Raw genomic sequence first — 17,135 nt, 5'->3', positions numbered from 1 at the left:
TCTCATAAATACTGCTGTTAAATGTTTATTGGATCAAACTGTATCTTTCTGAGGTTTTGAACATACCTTTCCTCTGGCTCATATTTCTGACATTATATCATAGCATTGTTCATATTGAATCGTGAACTAATATATAACTATTCAAATCTGATACACCGCATTTTTCCTACTTTCCTACTTTCCTTGAACTCCTCAAACCATCCCCCCGCATCCTGTTCAACGAACCAGCCTTTTATTTTGAAAGAACTTCACCTTACAACGGGAAACACACGTGCTCATTTCCTCTTGTGTGTGTGTGTTTTTTAAGCATTAACACCATTATCGCTGCACACTTGATACCAAATATTTCAGAGCTTATCAAACTTTTGAATTCCCAATTGACAGAGGAGGACTGCAGTCAACGCAAACATGGTAAATATTTTGTTTTTTATCGTTTCAAAACGTAAAACTCGCATTGGTGCGTTTATTAGCATAGCTAACAAGCTAGGAAGCTAACGTTGACCATAGTCAAACATGAATGGTGTCGTATTTCTTCCTTTGCATTGACTTAAAATACATTGTATTTGCGTTGATAACCGTTTTTCTCTGTTTGCTAAACTTAAATCTGGATAAAGAAAACCTTAAGGATTTGTATTATGTGAAAGATTGATGCTAACATCAAATAAGTCATTGGTGTGTAGGTTCACTATCATCCGTTATCTTACGTGTAAATTTCTGTGGTGCGAAGCTGAATGGTGCTTTTGGTCCGAAAAAAAAGTGCAAACTTGTACATCGACGGCTGAACTCTTGGGTTTTCTTGTTGTTGTAGAAACGAATGTTACTCGCATAATTGTTTGTATTAAATGAGACTCATCATTTTCACAGTCGCACACAATTTTGCTTGTCCAGCCGACCAAGAGACCCGAGGGCCGCACATACGCTGACTATGAGTCGGTGAATGAATGCATGGAAGGTTAGTTTATTCACTTTTACAATTCTACTCTGAAATCCGGGTTTATAGTGTGACGTGTAGTACAATAATTTAACTGTGCAGTATTTGAGGTCTACTTTTAAGTTTTGTACAACCTCAACTTACAGTCATGATTACAATTTTTTTTGCATGGACACAAGTGGGATTTATCATAAATTCCTAAACTGATCGTTCTCTGTGTATCGACTAATAATATAAGGGCAATACATAACGTGAATGCCGTCAGAGTAGATGTCTTGTGCAGTACAGAACTGTGCTAGGATGTGCTACAACACACCATATGAGCTGCAGAATGCACTTATATCTAATTCCAATTGCATACCAGTTTGTTAATCAACGGACCGCCACTAAAGCTGATATCCATCCATCCATCCATTTGGGGGGGGGTGGAGCCTATCCCAGCAGCCTTAGGGTGTGAGGCAGGGTTCACCCTGGACGGGTCACCAATCCATCGCAGGGCCAACACATATAGACAGACAAATGGTCAATTTATGCACGACTTTGGACTGTGGGATGAAGACAGAGTACCCAGACAGAACCCACGCAGGCACAGGAGAACTTTTAAACTCCGCACAGGAGAACTTTTAAACTCCGCACAGGAGAACTTTTAAACTCCGCACAGGAGAACATTCAAACTCCGCACAGGAGAACATTCAAACTCCGCACAGAAGAACATTCAAACTCCGCACAGGAGAACATTCAAACTCCGCACAGGAGAACATTCAAACTCCACACAGAAAGACCCCGTGCTCAAGCCGGGACTTTCGGAACCTTCTTACTGTGAGATGACAGTGCTAACCACTGCACCACCGTGCCGCCCCCATTAACTGATATCAATAACTGTAATAGTAACTCTTTTATCTTGTCTTGAATGATTTTCTATAGCAGTTTGTTTGTCGCCCGATACTCTCTCAATATTAGGCCTCAATGCATGAAATGTTCTTGCTTAAAAATTTGTTTCTATTTTATTTTTAAACTTACCAAGAGGAACCGAAACACATTAGATTTAGGAAGCAAGGAGTTACTTGTATTCTCAGTCCCATTGGCCAAAAACACCTACGAACACTTGCACTTTTTTCTGCAATGGGAACAGCTTTAATCTTCATTCATTCCCAGGATATGGGTATTCAGATCGCCATTGATGGAAAAAAAAACAAAAACCCAGGGATGAATTATTACAGTAATTGCACACAGCTCCCTACTTCAGAAGAAGAGTAATTTTAGCCATTTTCAGAATGGAGTCACTTCTTTGTCACCTCACCCACAAAACATATCTGTCTGTGTCCTAATATAACATTTTTCAGTTGCTGCTGAGTGTAAAAAAAACCAGACTGCAGCTAAAAACATGTCAGAAAAACCTCACAGTCTTCGATGCAGCTTTTAATAAGGCTATCAGAGATTGTATACAAGCCCAAGATTCTACACTCAGGTGCTGTCAAAACAGCACCTATCACTTCTTTACATTGCAATGACTGTGTTTGTGACATTGAATGTGATGCATCAGGGTAAAAAAAAAAAAAACCCCACATAAAGGCAGCTCCTTGTCTCCTCACAATGGGAACACGATCAATTAACCTTAATGAAAGGGTTTACTGGGTCTGAAAAACCTGTGTAGTTATGGGAAAGGGTTTTTGTTCGAGCTTTGCTGTTAGACTAAATTGAGTGTAAATAAATCCTAAGAACATCTGATGAATCAGACTCATTGTCCATCAATGTCTCCATATTGTAAAAGGCTTCTTCTTTTCACTGTTAAATGCTTGTCCTCTTTTACTTTTCTTTCAGGCGTGTGCAAAATGTATGAAGAGCATCTGAAGAGGATGAACCCAAACAGCCCCTCAATCACCTATGACATTAGCCAATTGTTTGATTTTATTGATGACTTGGCAGATCTGAGCTGTCTTGTGTAAGTGTGTTCTTAGCTTATTCATGGAAAGTTGCACGTGACTGAATATGTCAGGTCATATCTTTTTCTTTCTTTTTAAATGATTCTACAGGTACAGGGCTGACACCCAAACATACCAGCCATACAACAAAGACTGGATCAAGGAGAAGATCTACGTCTTGCTGCGGCGTCAGGCCCAGCAGGCTGGAAAGTAAAGAGAAGGGTCGCTGGTTGTCCTGCTACACACACATGCAGAAGGATTTAATGCTGCACTACATTTCAATGGCTTCTTCCATGTCTGTGTGTTAAGGACAACACTGACAGTTTAAGGGAAGGGGTTTCATATTACCTTGTACATTGGAAGGGTTTGGGGTTATGTATTTGACTTTTATGTTGAAGGTGGGTCACATTTGGCAGCACACATTATGTTGCAATTGGTTTCATTATGATAAATGCAAGGCTCTTAGGACTAACTTATTGGTGAAAATGGACCCCTGCTAGGAGAAATGTTTCATGGGATAGATTCAGACTGTTTTGATTTGTCAATTTGTTAGTTGGGTTTATTCAGTTTTATAAAAGTTGATACATGTTATATATATTTACCTTTACCTTTTCTGGGCAATTAGGACTTGAAGATACTGTGGATTTTGATTGCAGTTACTGGGTTTTATAATAAGATAAATGTCTAAAATCAGAGTAAACCTCCTGTATCACAATACTGATTTCCCACATATAATCTATTATGCCTTACATAGTTTACCGCCATTATGTACAATGCTCTTTTTTGCAAACAATTTGTTTTTGAATAGCGTCTGATTTCATTTGCCCCTATTACTGTTTCCCCTGATTCAAACGTAATAAAATTTTATTTACTGACCGTTCTCCACTGTTGAATACACAAGCAAATGGGAATGTGTGCTCTTTTAAAAATCAGCATCAACGAGGATGTAACTTAATCAAAGACCGTATGTGGATCCAAATATGATGGTGGACGCTTCAAGATCTTAAGTGTCCGTTTACCTTACACTGCTTCATATACTATGTCGGAGTTATTTTCTTATATGCATGGTAGAAGCGGTTGTAGACAACATTTGTGCATAGGGCAACATCACAAAACATCATCTTTGCCCTCAAACACAAACCTCAATTTAAGGGTTGCTGTGACATTCAGCTAAATCAACACATATAAAGGACGTTACATCATCCATGTTAAGTGACTTAAATTACATTTTCCAGAAAATGCAAGAGCAACAAAGTATTCATCTCCTCTGTTCCATCCCACTGTCTGCTCCAAGCAGGTGCAGTCACGGCTGCTTGTGGATGTGCCAGCAGAGAGCTTGTGTACTGTCTCTTTAAATGTGGCGGGTTGCCCTGTTGTTGCTGTGCTGGAAACCCCGTACAGACTCTGAAGGGGCCCAAGATGGCTGAATACTCACGGGGGGACAGTTAGCAAATATCTAAGCAAGACGTCGGGAATGAATGGCAAATAGCATTATGATGTAAAGCGTAACCTTGAAGTAATTATACGACTACAGTTTGTTGGTTTGCATAATTTTTGGAATGCATGAATAGTAGAAGGGGGAGAGTTGTCTCTCCGCGGCCCCGAGCCAGAACATGGCGGAACACTTGGGGAAGAAATAGCGGCTAGCGCTAGCTAGCTTGCGTATTATTTAGAGACATTTAGAAATATCTGTTTGGGGTAGACACGGTGTTTGTAGCTCGCAATTGTGAAACGATGTTTTCGATGCACAGCTCTGCTTATTTTCATTCAAAGCTTTGCTTAATTTGTGGAGCACTGACAGTTAGCTTACCAGACAGCAATTCAACGCGTTGGATGTGCTACTTGCTAGCGTAGCTGGCTAAGGTTTTCCGCTAGCGTACAAACTGTTCTATTAAGCGGGTAGAGTGTTTTGGGAACTTGTAATAGTCACAGATAATGCTATTCTGATTATTCCTCTCATCTTCATGTGACAACATTGTATTTTTTGTCAGACATTGTTTTGGCGACCAAACGTTACAAAATTAGCTAATGACGATGCCCTCCGCACTGTAAATTAGTCATTTGTAATGTTGCTATGATGTGTAAGTTGCGCTGTCGGTAATTATTCTGAGGAGATAGGGTGTGATGCAACGTTACGAAACAATATAGTGTAGTTCTAATTGCAGGATCGATCAAGAGATCTGCCTGGATAATCGACCAGGTGTACTTTTAAGCTGCTTTAAAGAACTGTTCGCCACATTGACCCGTGATACTGGCAAGTAAGGTTACTGTATTGTAGTTCTGAACTGGTTGGAAAAGTGATTGAAGTTGTGGCGTTACTAGGTGAAGCAGACACCGTGTAACAGCCACGAGGGTCCGGGAGGGGTGGGGGACCGGTTACAACCACCTGCCAGGATGACGGACACTCGTCGCCGAGTCAAAGTCTATACCCTCAATGAGGACAGACAGTGGGACGACCGTGGGACCGGACACGTCTCCTCGGGTTATGTGGAGCGATTGAGAGGCACCTCTCTACTGGTGCGAGCAGAAAGTGATGGTAAGTTCATTATGTATGCGAATTTAGAGATCATGTGTGTTTAAAACAAGTAATTAATCAAATACTACACATAAGTATATGCACAGACATGCATACTGAAATGCAATACTTTGACTCTGCCCTCCTGTCCCTTTCTCATCTTTGCATCCTTATGAATTCAGATCCACAACTTTTATACTGTCTTTTATTTCTGTAAAGGTTCACTACTACTGGAGTCGAAAATTAACCCAAACACAGCATACCAGAAACAGCAGGTCAGTAAATGGCATGCTGCAGTATCCTGGATTTCATTCACTGTGTATTGACTGTGTTTTTTTTTCCCGTTCTTTTGAAAGGATACATTAATAGTCTGGTCAGAAGCTGAAAACTACGATCTGGCACTCAGCTTCCAAGAGAAAGCTGGTTGTGATGAAATCTGGGAGAAAATATGCCAGGTAACTGCATTTGTCTTTGTGTGGGTGTGTGTTTTGTCTGCTCCTTCTGCGGTGGTGCTGTGAAGTGCATTTGTTTGTATTTGGTGGTTATTTCTGTAACCAGTCATCTGTTGCATCATTAATATTTTTTGTTACATTGTTAAGGTGCAGGGAAAGGACCCGTCAGTGGACGTCACCCAAGATGTGGTGGATGAGTCTGAAGAGGAGCGCTTTGATGATATGTCATCACCCGGTCTGGAGTTGCCACCATGTGAACTGAACCGTTTGGAGGACTTGGCTGAGCTGGTTGCCTCCTCGCTCCCCTCGCCACTGCGGCGTGAGAAACTGGCGCTAGCTGTGGAGAATGAGGGCTACATTCGCAAGCTGTTGGAGCTTTTCCGTGTGTGTGAGGATTTGGAGAACAGAGAGGGACTTCACCACCTGTACGAAATCATTAAAGGCATCTTTCTGCTCAATCGCACTGCACTCTTTGAGGTTATGTTCTCTGATGAGTGCATTATGGACGTCATTGGTTGTCTGGAGTTTGACCCAGCGCTCCCACAGCCTCGGCGACACCGTGAATTTCTCACAAAAACGGCTCGCTTTAAGGAGGTGATCCCAATCTCGGATCCTGAACTGCGTCAGAAAATACACCAGACGTATCGGGTGCAGTACATTCAGGACATGGTGCTGCCAACTCCCTCTGTTTTTGAGGAAAACATGCTGTCCACCCTGCACTCCTTCATCTTCTTCAACAAGGTGGAGATTGTGGGCATGCTTCAGGTGAGATCAGTCCACATCTATTGTAAGGTCTAAAAAATATTTAAACTATGTATGCCTCTGGTTTTTACTCTGAAATGTGTCTCTAAATGAACACAAACAACATTTATAAATGGACAAACATGGAATGACATTGAAAAAGTCATTAAAAAAATTTCATGCAGTTATAGGCAGAAAGTTTGGGGTTTCATTTTGGCCACTTGTGCTTAACCCAGTCTGAGTTTGTCTGCTTTATGGTCATGTGACCTTTGTGTTATTGTACTGTGTCAACTAAGCAGTGTTTATGTACAGCCGTGTCCATAGAGACGGACAACTGTTGTGTAAATCAGTAATGCTGCATGCAATAGAGGGAAAAGTGAAACTGCCTGCGATGCTGTTGACTCTGGGACACTGCGCTATGTGCACTCTGAAGTTAAACTACCTAAACGAACCATTTCTGCTCATGGCACATGAAGCAAATATTGTCAAGTCAAGATGAGCGATTACCACTTTAGTGTTTTAGTCATTTAGATCAGAAGAAAACAGAAAATACATGGTTCAAAAAAAGTTGCCCCTTTCTGAAACGGTTTATGTTTACTGTAAAATGAAGCAATTCTAAATTAAATATCAAATTTAATGTCTTCTGTCTCGTTTAGAATTTAATCTAAAATGAACAGTTAATATGCTCCTTCACCAATTCAACCGTTGCTAAACCCTGATATGATGTTTTTCCTCTTAAATTGCATCTGACACAAAATGATGACTCATACCATTGTTTATATCAGCTGTTGTTTTACAATGACCCTTGATAAAAAATGAGGGTCAAGTTGTCCTTTTTTCTCTTGATTTTTCATTTTCTATGTGATGCTCACGTCTTTAATCTTCCCCTCTAATGTCAGGATGATGAGAAGTTCTTGACAGATCTTTTTGCACAGCTAACAGATGAGGCTACCGACGATGACAAAAGACACGAACTGGTATGAAAGACCATCTTAGTTTTGCTTACCTTTATCTGGTTGTCCTTCATCTCATTAAGCCATTTGGGGTTTTTCCCTTAGGTGAATTTCCTAAAGGAATTCTGCGCATTCTCTCAAACGTTACAACCTCAAAACAGAGACGCCTTCTTCAAGACACTGTCAAACATGGGCATTCTACCTGCACTAGAGGTCATACTGGTGAGTGCAGCAACTTAACATTTCCCCTAGGATATAGAGCTGCTGCTGCAGTGGAGCTGAATTGTATGCTTAAGTATTTTTTGTATGTGCGCACGCAATATGTGTCCTGCTGGGAGGTTTCTGCAAAGAGCAAAAATAGGCTAGCAGTGGCAGTCAAGTTTCTTTAATCCACTGATGGATTAATGTATGTGTGAACCAGGGAATGGATGATGTTCAGGTGCGTGGGGCAGCCACAGATATCTTCTCTTATCTGGTTGAGTACAACCCCTCCATGGTACGAGAGTTCGTCATGCAAGAGTCTCAACAAAACGATGATGTGAGTTCACAAATTAGGCCATAAAATATTTTGTGTTGGTCTGTTCTTCCAAAATAAGACTTGTTTTTAATGATTATTTGTTGGCATTCCAGGACATCCTCCTGATCAACCTCATCATAGAACACATGATCTGTGACACAGACCCAGAATTAGGTGGGGCAGTGCAGCTGATGGGCCTACTACGAACTCTAGTGGACCCGGAAAACATGCTGGCTACTGCAAACGTAAGATTGCTCGCTACACATAAGAGGAACTTACTGCCAATTTGTTTTTCCAACCTGTGGCAACTGTACAGGGTTATTTAGTGGTGTTGACATCTTGACATTTTGCTCCAGAGTACTTGAAGTCTACATGTTGTGTTATAAATGTGCATGACAACCTTTTCCTTTTAAAATCAACTTGTATTTGTTATTGTAAGTATGAAGTATGGAAAAAAACCTTTTAGCTGGAGCAGAGGTCTTCCTACTCCCTTCCACCATGTCCAGAAGAAACACACTTGTGATCTTCTGGAGTGTAGGTCTTTTTACTGATACTCCCCACTGAAATCAAACCAATGTATATCCTGAAAGATCAATGCAATAGCCTTGATATGAAGACGGTGAATTCACCATTACGTATCCTTGAGCAAAGCAGCTTAGGTAGGACAGGGTCATTACAAGGAGAAAGGGGAGGCAGTCTTCTAAATATATGCTTTATGAAGCCACAGGTGTGTGCACAATTCAAAATTATTGATGAGATAGAGTTGCAAAAGTACAAGCATAGAAAACTTCCAAGGGGCTTAAAGTGGCATTCTCCAGGCTGAAAAAAGATGAAGCTACAAAAATGTATGTATGTCAACAGTATTCAATTAATTCCTGTAAACTGATCCATTTGTGGATGTTTTTTACTAAAAGTACAAAAATGAAAACACAGGACAGCTGGATTTCTCTGCGAATCTGGTCGTTTATCTCTGTGTTTGTCTGAGTGTGCTGGAACTGTTTAAGCATTCATAGCAATGAAGGTAGTAATACTCAGACGATGTCTTGCTTTTCTATACTTTATACAGAAAACAGAGAAGACAGAGTTCCTGAGCTTCTTTTACAAGCACTGTATGCATGTTCTCTCAGCTCCACTATTGGCCAACACCACAGAGGAAAAGCCTAGCAAAGGTATTGAATGTCTGCAGTGTGTGTGTGTGTGTGTTTGGTTTTTTTCCATTTTATCAGTGATTCTCCAACTGTGGTACATAAGCTCCCTCAAGTGGTAATCAGAGGAATCCCACAAAAATCTTATTGAAGATGGAACATTTCAGAAACGTTTAAAAACAAAGAATACCATCTAAACAGTAATTGCTTTGGATCAAAAATATGTCATCTCCACAAAAGGTTAGTCTTTTTTGTAATATATTTGTGTCAGACTGCTACACGATCACATTCATGCATGTCACTGGACGTAGCCAGGTCACATAGCCGGAGAGCGATGCAACTGCTCCTGCTAATGTTTGCAGCAAAGGAGGCAAGGCAGTAAGGAGCTATGACTCCAGTTATTTCCAATTTGCTCTCCTCCACAGCATAACGAGCCACTTTTGCTTTGCTCACCTCCACAGAATAATGAGCCAATGCTTTAATGTAATTGACAATTAAATCACACGTCACCTGCATGTGATTTGAAAACTTTCTGGTATGAGTCTTGGTCACATAGCAACCATGTGCATGTTTCAGCAGTGCTCAGCCAACACCGTGTCGCCTTGCCTGTGCAGGACCCAGCAGACAGTGCAGCAGCCACTTATGTGGGAGTCTGTACTCATTCTTAATTGATAGTAAAGGTGACTCCAATGGAGGTTCCGGCTCTCAGCTGGATTGCTGATTTAACACATTTGTCCATCTGGCTGGATGACAGCACTGACATCAAAGACACCACCCAGTCATTTGTTGTCATATATTACATTATTCAATGTGTTTGATCAGTAATCAATGCATCAATATATCAGCAATTGGCAAAAATTGGATCTTTTCATTGTAACTTCAGAGGACAGGTGTTGCCCACACCTGCTTTAGCTTAATAGAAGACGCTACTCTATTGTATTTTTAACTGTTGTCATGATGGTGTTACTTGGAGTGCTTTAGTTTTTCTGAGTTGGTACTAAGGAGGTTTAAAAAGTTTAAGAACTGCTGTGTCATATAATTTCATTAGCTTGTGTTATTTGGGGCTTTCTACATCTCCCCTCAGATGATTTTCAAACCTCCCAGTTGTTGGCCTTGATTTTGGAACTCCTGACGTTCTGTGTGGAGCATCACACCTATCACATCAAGAACTACATAATCAACAAGGACATTCTCAGGAGGGTATTGGTTCTCACTGCCTCTCAGCACGCCTTCTTGGCTCTATGTGAGTTCCTTTATATGCACAACTAAATCTGTATTCCAAGTACCTCTCAACATGAACAACATCTTGCAGTCATTTTTCCTCAATCATGTTCCTCCATCTCTGTGCTCAGGTGCCCTGCGCTTCATGCGGAGGATCATCGGTCTGAAAGATGAATTCTACAATCGCTACATAATGAGAAACTTTCTCTTTGAGCCTGTCATCAAGGCCTTCCTCAACAACGGGTCACGCTACAATCTCATGAACTCGGCCATCATTGAGATGTTTGAGTATGTCCGTGTGGTGAGTATTACTCAAATATGCAAGGCTTTTTTCCCCCCTTTTGAAACAATGCACTCACTGAATTGGACGCTGTTTAGTGTGAGCTGTTGTTCACACAGCTACTTTGATTGTGCTATGACTTTGGATCCACCAGACCTCATCCTGTTATATTTTCCAAAAGCCTATCAATGCTGGAGGAAACTGTCCTGGCTACTCTGCTTTCTTTGCTGTTGAAATGAGCTATAATTCTATTTTTAAACGATGTCTTTCTGGCTATTATGTAAACAATGAAAAATACATCTTTTTGTCGTGAAATATTAATGTTTTAGAGGGTATAGAAAACTCTGCTCTTACACTGCTTTTATAGAAACAGGTGACTTGGAAACATCTTTGTTTTTTTTAAACTCCTTACTACATAAATCACCTATAATTTAAAGTTCCTGACTGATTCTGAGGTGCTCAAATTTCAGTAAAAAATTGTGTGGTTTACATTGACAGAATACATGTTGGTTGTTGTGTCTTGTATGTCTGCAAGTGATTCTTTTTATTCTTTCATTTTTTTGTAGCTTTTGAAAATATGATGGTATATTTGATCATGTTCACACTAATTATAAATGTAAATTGACCTGAATGATTCAAATGAAAAGATTTTGAGATTTGTTTTCCATCAGATCTATAACAAAGAACCAGAAATGAGAATAATCGTCAAATCACACTCCTGAAATTGGATTAGGGAAGACATGTTTCACATCCAATTATTGAGTCATATTAACTTGTTTGGTGTGATTCTCTCCTCTCTATGGCTGTCTCTTTCTCCTGTCTCCATACTTCATTCCTCTTTTTCTCTGCCTCTCCATCCTAAACTATCCATTTCCTTCCTTGTACTTACATTTCTAACCCTTCCCCTCCTGTACTGGGTCTCCACACCCCTCTCTGTCTTCTCCCATTGCTCCCAGGAGGATGTGAAATCTCTCACAGCTCATATAGTAGAGAATTATTGGAAGGCTTTGGAGGATGTGGACTATGTGCAGACCTTCAAGGGCCTAAAGCTGCGCTATGAGCAGCAGCGAGAAAGGCAAGACAACCCTAAACTGGACAGGTGAATGAACAGAAGTTACACTATAACTGCTTTTACACTGATTAATGATTGTCAGTGTTAGTGCTCAACATCAGGGTCCCGCTGTGGCTGTAGGCTGGTCTCCTTCCTACCATCGTCTAATAAGAGTGCAGATGTGTGTTGTTGAAAAGGTCCAACCTTCAAGAGGCCCTTTTCGTGGCAGATGTTTTTCCTTGTGTTATCAGGAATGGCCCAAGTGTGAACAGTAACATTGATGATGGCTCAAATCCATGGTTTGCCCCAATGAGCTGTGTGTATAATACCAGAGCTGCTCAGAGTCTGGCTCACCTAGACTGAAAACAGCCGCCATCATTGTTTTTAATTCCACATTTTGCTTTTCTTTTGACAAGTCAGAATATCTGCCATGAACAGGAATTGTGCCATGTTACTATTTCAGTAACGGGACATAATAGGGGGGGGACAATTATCGACTTGAACTAAAAAAATGTTACGTTCACCAAGGACAAGCTCACCACATGACCTTTTTTATTATTTTCCAAGCCATTACTTCAATACCAGTCATCTCAAATTTCACTTTCAAGTCACAAGTAAATTGTACTTTAACCTCTTGTAGTCTTGTAGAGTTATGTGTTGTCACATGTTCTTAGCTTAAAGTTTAGTTAGCTGGTTTAAAAGGTCTTTTGGGATATTTTGTTTTTTGCTAACTTAATTGTGCTGTCCCCTACAGCATGCGTTCCATTCTGAGGAATCACCGCTTCCGCCGTGATGCACGGACACTGGAGGATGAAGAAGAGATGTGGTTCAACACGGATGAAGATGACCTTGAGGATGGCGAAGCTGTAGTTCCACCTTCTGATAAGATGAAGAGTGAGGAAGACCTCATGGAACCCATAAGCAAGTTCATGGAGAGAAAGAAATGTAAGTTTATCATTCATCACTGTAGTGGTTGGCCAATTGATTTAAAAGCAAGTGTCCTCTTGGGATGTAACAGTATACCAAGATATTAAGCAGCCACTGTTGTCGACTGCAAGCCTTTGTACTACCAAGCCCACAGTACGTTGCATCACGTGCCGAGTCTGACTTTATTCACACCACGACAACCACAGCTCCTTAATCCATTGTTGCACTGCGGTCTGCTGCTACATCTCAATGTCAAATTCAGTCAGTAACATAAGAACTTAAACCCACAGCTAGTTTCTAGATTGGCACAAAGGAGTCTAAACAAAGAGACCATTAAGTCAGTCATGTAACCCAAAGTCTTGTTGCAGAGGAGGGTGGTGTTGCCATCGTAAACAAAGCCTAAATAACAAACTTCTTTATTAATGACCCACCTGTGACCCGTGGAGAAATTTGTTGAAACAAGCCTGGGAGTCTATTGATTACATGTTGGGTTTACAAAAGATAACAATGTAGCCACTCAGGCTAATGGGCCGCCAATTTGCAGGCAATGTTGATTAAAAAGGTACGAGGAAGAGGAAGGACACGTCAAATATGCCGAGTCAGCTGAAGCCAAGGTGAATTCAGAGTGCAGCCCTGACCAGGGGCTGATTGAATGATTTGGAGGTCTAGGCAGGCAAACACTGTCCTGCTTTTCTGGTCGCTCATCGTCTGACTGAGAATTTTGATATTGGTAAGTGTAGAAGAGAAAAAGATGGGTACAAGTAGGTCGATAAATAGTAAAAGTATTGATGCTGCACAGAATTTTAAACTTTGGTCAAGATAACTATTTTTTAAAACAATAATTGGGTAATAAAATTTAGATTATTGAATACAAGAAAGCTTAAAAAGTCATGATTTTATATTTGTTAAGTTTGTAGTGTGCAAGGCAGAGTTTCATTGATAAATTTACAATGAAATTGATTTGATATTCTTATGAAAATAATCATATGGGAAATTATCTAAAATTGTTCTGTTAAAATATTCAAACTTAATTACTGTTAGGGGGCTTTCTTGTAAAAATACGTTTGTTTTCCCAAGGGGCCGTAGTAAATTTAACTAGAAATGGGGACTGTGACGTTTTGCTAGATATCGTCTCCTAAGGTACCATGAAATTTGACATGGTAACGTCCCTTGTGTCGTCTGTGTTGCTGTCACACCTGTAAGCTTTCATGTGAGGTTGTGTGTGGTGCTGTTGATTTGCATCTTGAGTCCATTGTTGAAAAGTCAGCCAGAGACACTGTTTTGGATTGCACATTACTAACAAACTTATGAACTACATATCCCTACAAATTAGTCCTTCCCATGGGAATCCACACGTTAGTGTACAGCTACCTTTTAACATGCTGTAGTTAGCTTGAAGAATCTCCAGAACTGTTGAACATTTCCCACCGTGAAAAAAAACAGACCACGTATTGTGGATTGAACTTGAACTTGAGCCTCTCTTGTGCATCTGTCCCCCCAGTGAAAGACACGGAGGAAAAGGAAGTTCTGGGGAAGTCCAGCTTGTCAGGCAGGCAGAACCCGAGCTTCAAACTCTCCTTCTCTGGCTCCACCAAAACCAGCCTGTCAAGCCCACCCTCATCTGCCTCATTGAACCCGGGTTCTCCAGGGTCACCGGGGTCACCAGGCTCAGGAGCACGGAGCTCACCCTCCACCACCGCAGCTGTAACTACAAAGGTACCTGTCTGTGTGTTCCAGTACATTCTCTAACGTATCATAGGAATATTAGTCTTAAAACTTTATTTGGTGACAAATATTTTCCTGTGTTACAACAGTGAAATGAAAAGTAGAAATCTGGTGAAAGTGGAAATTGTGTGAAAGTGGAGCTTTAACCATGAATCACACTTGGTTTGTCAGTTTTCGCACAACTCCTACAGTCCTGGTTGTGTTTTGGAAAGAATGGTGGACACCACTAAAGTTTCAGACCGGACAAGTTTTGTACTTGGCTGCTGTATTTCAGGTGTAGGAACTGCCCGTCGAGTGCTTCTAAGGTCTGTGCACAAGACGGAATGAACAAGGGATTCATCCAAGATGCTACACTTACGGACGTAATTACCAGTAGCAGATTTAGCTCATTGAAGAAGGCTCACAAATTAAACATATTTGATCCGTGCTGAAATATTGACAACATTTGCAACATTACTATGCTGTAGGTTTAAAGTAGCATCTCCATTTGGGACATGAGAAACAGGTGTTTGTGATGTAAGAGGCATTGATCATGTGTTGGTTGGTTTAAAAAAGGGCCTCCATTACATTAAAAAAATAAAAACGTATGTCACTCCATGACTTAAAAATCCCCAAATTGACATAGTCCAAGTTCATCAATCCTGCGAGCAAATCTTGTAAAGCAGCAATGCAAAAGCAGCGATTATGGGAGTGTAATGACTAAAAGAGTAGAGACACCGGGGTATTATGTGTAGACATGCATGTGTGAGTGTGTGTGTCTGTGTGTAATTTAACTTTACTAAAACCAGCGCAGAGCCGAGTAGGTACTGTTGATAGTCATCACGAAGCACAAACCAGAGGATCTAGTCGTAGAACGTCCTGAGTTTAGCCACTGCCGACTAATTAGCAACAGAAGCACTGGATTTATGGTCAGATTTTTTTCAGAATAAGGCTCCCAAAGCCAGGTCTGACATAACCGTAAAAATAAAGCCTTGTTGCTTTCATTTTGAAGGCAAAATCACTGTACTTGAAGTGTGTTTTGACAGCAGCTGGCCAGGGTCATACCTGATGAGGCATGCAAAGAAGAGATTTCTGATAACTATTTTTATTCTGTGAGAATGCGTTTAAAGATGGTTGATATGGAGACAAAAGCTCACACGATGAACCTCTATGAAATAGTATTTGATGAATTGATCAGATCGCAGCTGGAAACATCACGATTCCTTCGTCTCGTTTTCAGGGAGGGTTGGTGGGATTAGTGGACTATCCTGACGACGACGACGAGGAAGAAGAGGAGGAGGATGGGGAGAGTAAAGAGGACCCTCTGCCACCTTCGAAAAAGTCCAAACTGAACTCCTAAAGAAGCGTCTCAGCGGGTGCTCCACTCAGACAGTTTCCGAGCATAGACTTCCCGCAGGAATGATCAAACTTGTAAACAAACTGAATGAAAGCCACACGTCGCTGGTGGTCAAAAGAGGAGCGGACTGACTGGATTCCAAGCCTCCTCGGACCAGCTCAATTCATCCAAGTGCCAATCAGGAGACTCGGAGGAAACCACCGTCTGAGAGGTGAACGTCGGGAGGGAGAAGGGTCGCAGACTCTGACTGGATGTGACACGTCGGAGTTGGCTGATGAAGCAACTGGAGGAAATGACCACATATAAAAACACATGTACATGCAGACTGAAATCCCAGAAAGCTCACGAGCTTGGACCATAACCCACTGCCCCCGCCCCCCACTCAGGGAAGGACATCAGTGGCCCAAACGGGTCAGCCAATTCAGACCCAGTATCACCAGACACACACACCCTCTTCAGAATCCACTTCCTCCCTGTTCCTTTCTACTTTGTTCCTCTACTCTTTCTCCCCTCTTTGTCTGTTGCTTTGTGTCCCTCTTTTCTTTTCTTTCTTTTTTTTTATTTTAAGTTAGTATATAGGACCAGATGGGAGACAGCATGCGGCAAAGAGCTGTCTTTGTTGTCGTTTGATGATGTCATCAGTGTCGTCGTTCCTCAGCGGACATGATTTCTCTGAAGAGAAAAAAAAAAGCCAGCAGTTTCTTCATTATTTTCCTTTTTTCTCAATTTGTCTCAATCTTTCTCCTGTTTTTTGTAAATGACAACAAAAGAGACCTGCCTTTAAATGTTCAGGATGTTTTCAGTCACACTTGAACAGGTTTTTAAAGACCTCAGTAGGTGAGCTAGTTTTACCCTTTTTGCCCTTTGAAACTGCAGATTTTTTGGAGAATTTGTAATCCCGTCTTGATTAAAGATTGAGTGGAATTCTAGATGTGATGAATTTTGTCATATCTTCTCATCCCCCCCCCCTCCCCTTCTTCTTTTACATAAGTGTACACTTAGTTGTTCAGAATATGTGGGACCATTAAAATGATCTTTACTGTAAAGAAGTCCTACCACCACAAGTGTTTCCTTGCTGCATCTTACTGTTACAGATACTTAACATGCGAGTCGCTGAGCGCTGCTGAAATCTGACCTGCAGGGTTTATGTCTCTATAAACTTGGAGGGCATCTTATGTCATATTCTCGTCACTTATTTATCCCAAAGTTCCAGCAGTTTGAACAATATCTGGTAAATAACCAGCCCGTATGTATGGAAAGTTACAAAATGTTCAGTCAAACGTGACTCCTCGTTTTCAAGGATCATTGCTACCACTCCATCTATGTTAACAATCAAAAGCTCCCCTGCTGATTCCTATGTCATCCACCAGGTGGCACACTCGCACCGCAAGAGAATTTCTCAGTGAAATAATATCCTGA

General features: G+C 41.0%; 2 protein-coding genes across 5 annotated transcripts; both read left to right on the top strand.

Moving 5' to 3' along the window:
- Positions 1-251: 251 nt before the first annotated feature.
- On the top strand, positions 252-3,729 carry erh (ERH mRNA splicing and mitosis factor). The gene is made up of 4 exons (XM_086189041.1): positions 252-411; positions 865-952; positions 2,753-2,873; positions 2,965-3,729. Exons 1-4 carry the CDS (start codon positions 409-411, stop codon positions 3,065-3,067), a joined length of 315 nt encoding a protein of 104 aa, XP_086045167.1. The 5' UTR covers positions 252-408; the 3' UTR covers positions 3,068-3,729.
- A 501-nt stretch (positions 3,730-4,230) lies between these two features.
- Positions 4,231-16,645, top strand: ppp4r3a (protein phosphatase 4 regulatory subunit 3A). 4 transcript variants are annotated; one of them, XM_086189037.1, is made up of 16 exons: positions 4,232-4,369; positions 5,176-5,389; positions 5,588-5,643; positions 5,725-5,823; positions 5,968-6,585; positions 7,461-7,538; positions 7,620-7,736; positions 7,936-8,052; positions 8,145-8,276; positions 9,098-9,200; positions 10,261-10,419; positions 10,529-10,698; positions 11,634-11,776; positions 12,483-12,673; positions 14,148-14,371; positions 15,600-16,645. In XM_086189037.1, the coding sequence occupies exons 2-16, from the start codon at positions 5,248-5,250 to the stop codon at positions 15,717-15,719; spliced, it is 2,469 nt and encodes an 822-aa protein (XP_086045163.1). In that variant the 5' UTR covers positions 4,232-4,369; positions 5,176-5,247; the 3' UTR covers positions 15,720-16,645. The 4 variants fall into 4 exon arrangements, with proteins under 4 accessions (XP_086045165.1, XP_086045163.1, XP_086045166.1 ...); XM_086189038.1 differs by having other exon boundaries at positions 4,265-4,351; XM_086189039.1 differs by having other exon boundaries at positions 4,231-5,389; positions 11,637-11,776.
- The last annotated feature ends 490 nt before the right edge of the window (positions 16,646-17,135 follow it).

This window comes from Aulostomus chinensis, chromosome 20, assembly GCF_037954235.1.
Source record: "Aulostomus chinensis isolate RoL2024-O1b breed Wild chromosome 20, RoL_Achi_v1.0, whole genome shotgun sequence".
Classification (NCBI taxonomy): Eukaryota; Metazoa; Chordata; class Actinopteri; order Syngnathiformes; family Aulostomidae; genus Aulostomus; species Aulostomus chinensis.
The sequence above is the reverse complement of the archived record's forward strand: the minus strand, read 5'-3'. Positions and strand labels throughout refer to the sequence as shown.

Bases quoted from the DNA above. Each gene is read 5' to 3' on its own strand.
- ppp4r3a (XM_086189037.1), top strand. From the start codon at position 5,248: ATGACGGACACTCGTCGCCGAGTCAAAGTCTATACCCTCAATGAGGAC. The intron at 5,824-5,967 runs GTAACTGCATTT...TACATTGTTAAG, and splicing joins TCTGGGAGAAAATATGCCAG to GTGCAGGGAAAGGACCCGTC. The intron at 10,699-11,633 runs GTGAGTATTACT...CATTGCTCCCAG, and splicing joins TGTTTGAGTATGTCCGTGTG to GAGGATGTGAAATCTCTCAC.
- erh (XM_086189041.1), top strand. The intron at 953-2,752 runs GTTAGTTTATTC...CTTTTCTTTCAG, and splicing joins GGTGAATGAATGCATGGAAG to GCGTGTGCAAAATGTATGAA. The intron at 2,874-2,964 runs GTAAGTGTGTTC...ATGATTCTACAG, and splicing joins GCAGATCTGAGCTGTCTTGT to GTACAGGGCTGACACCCAAA.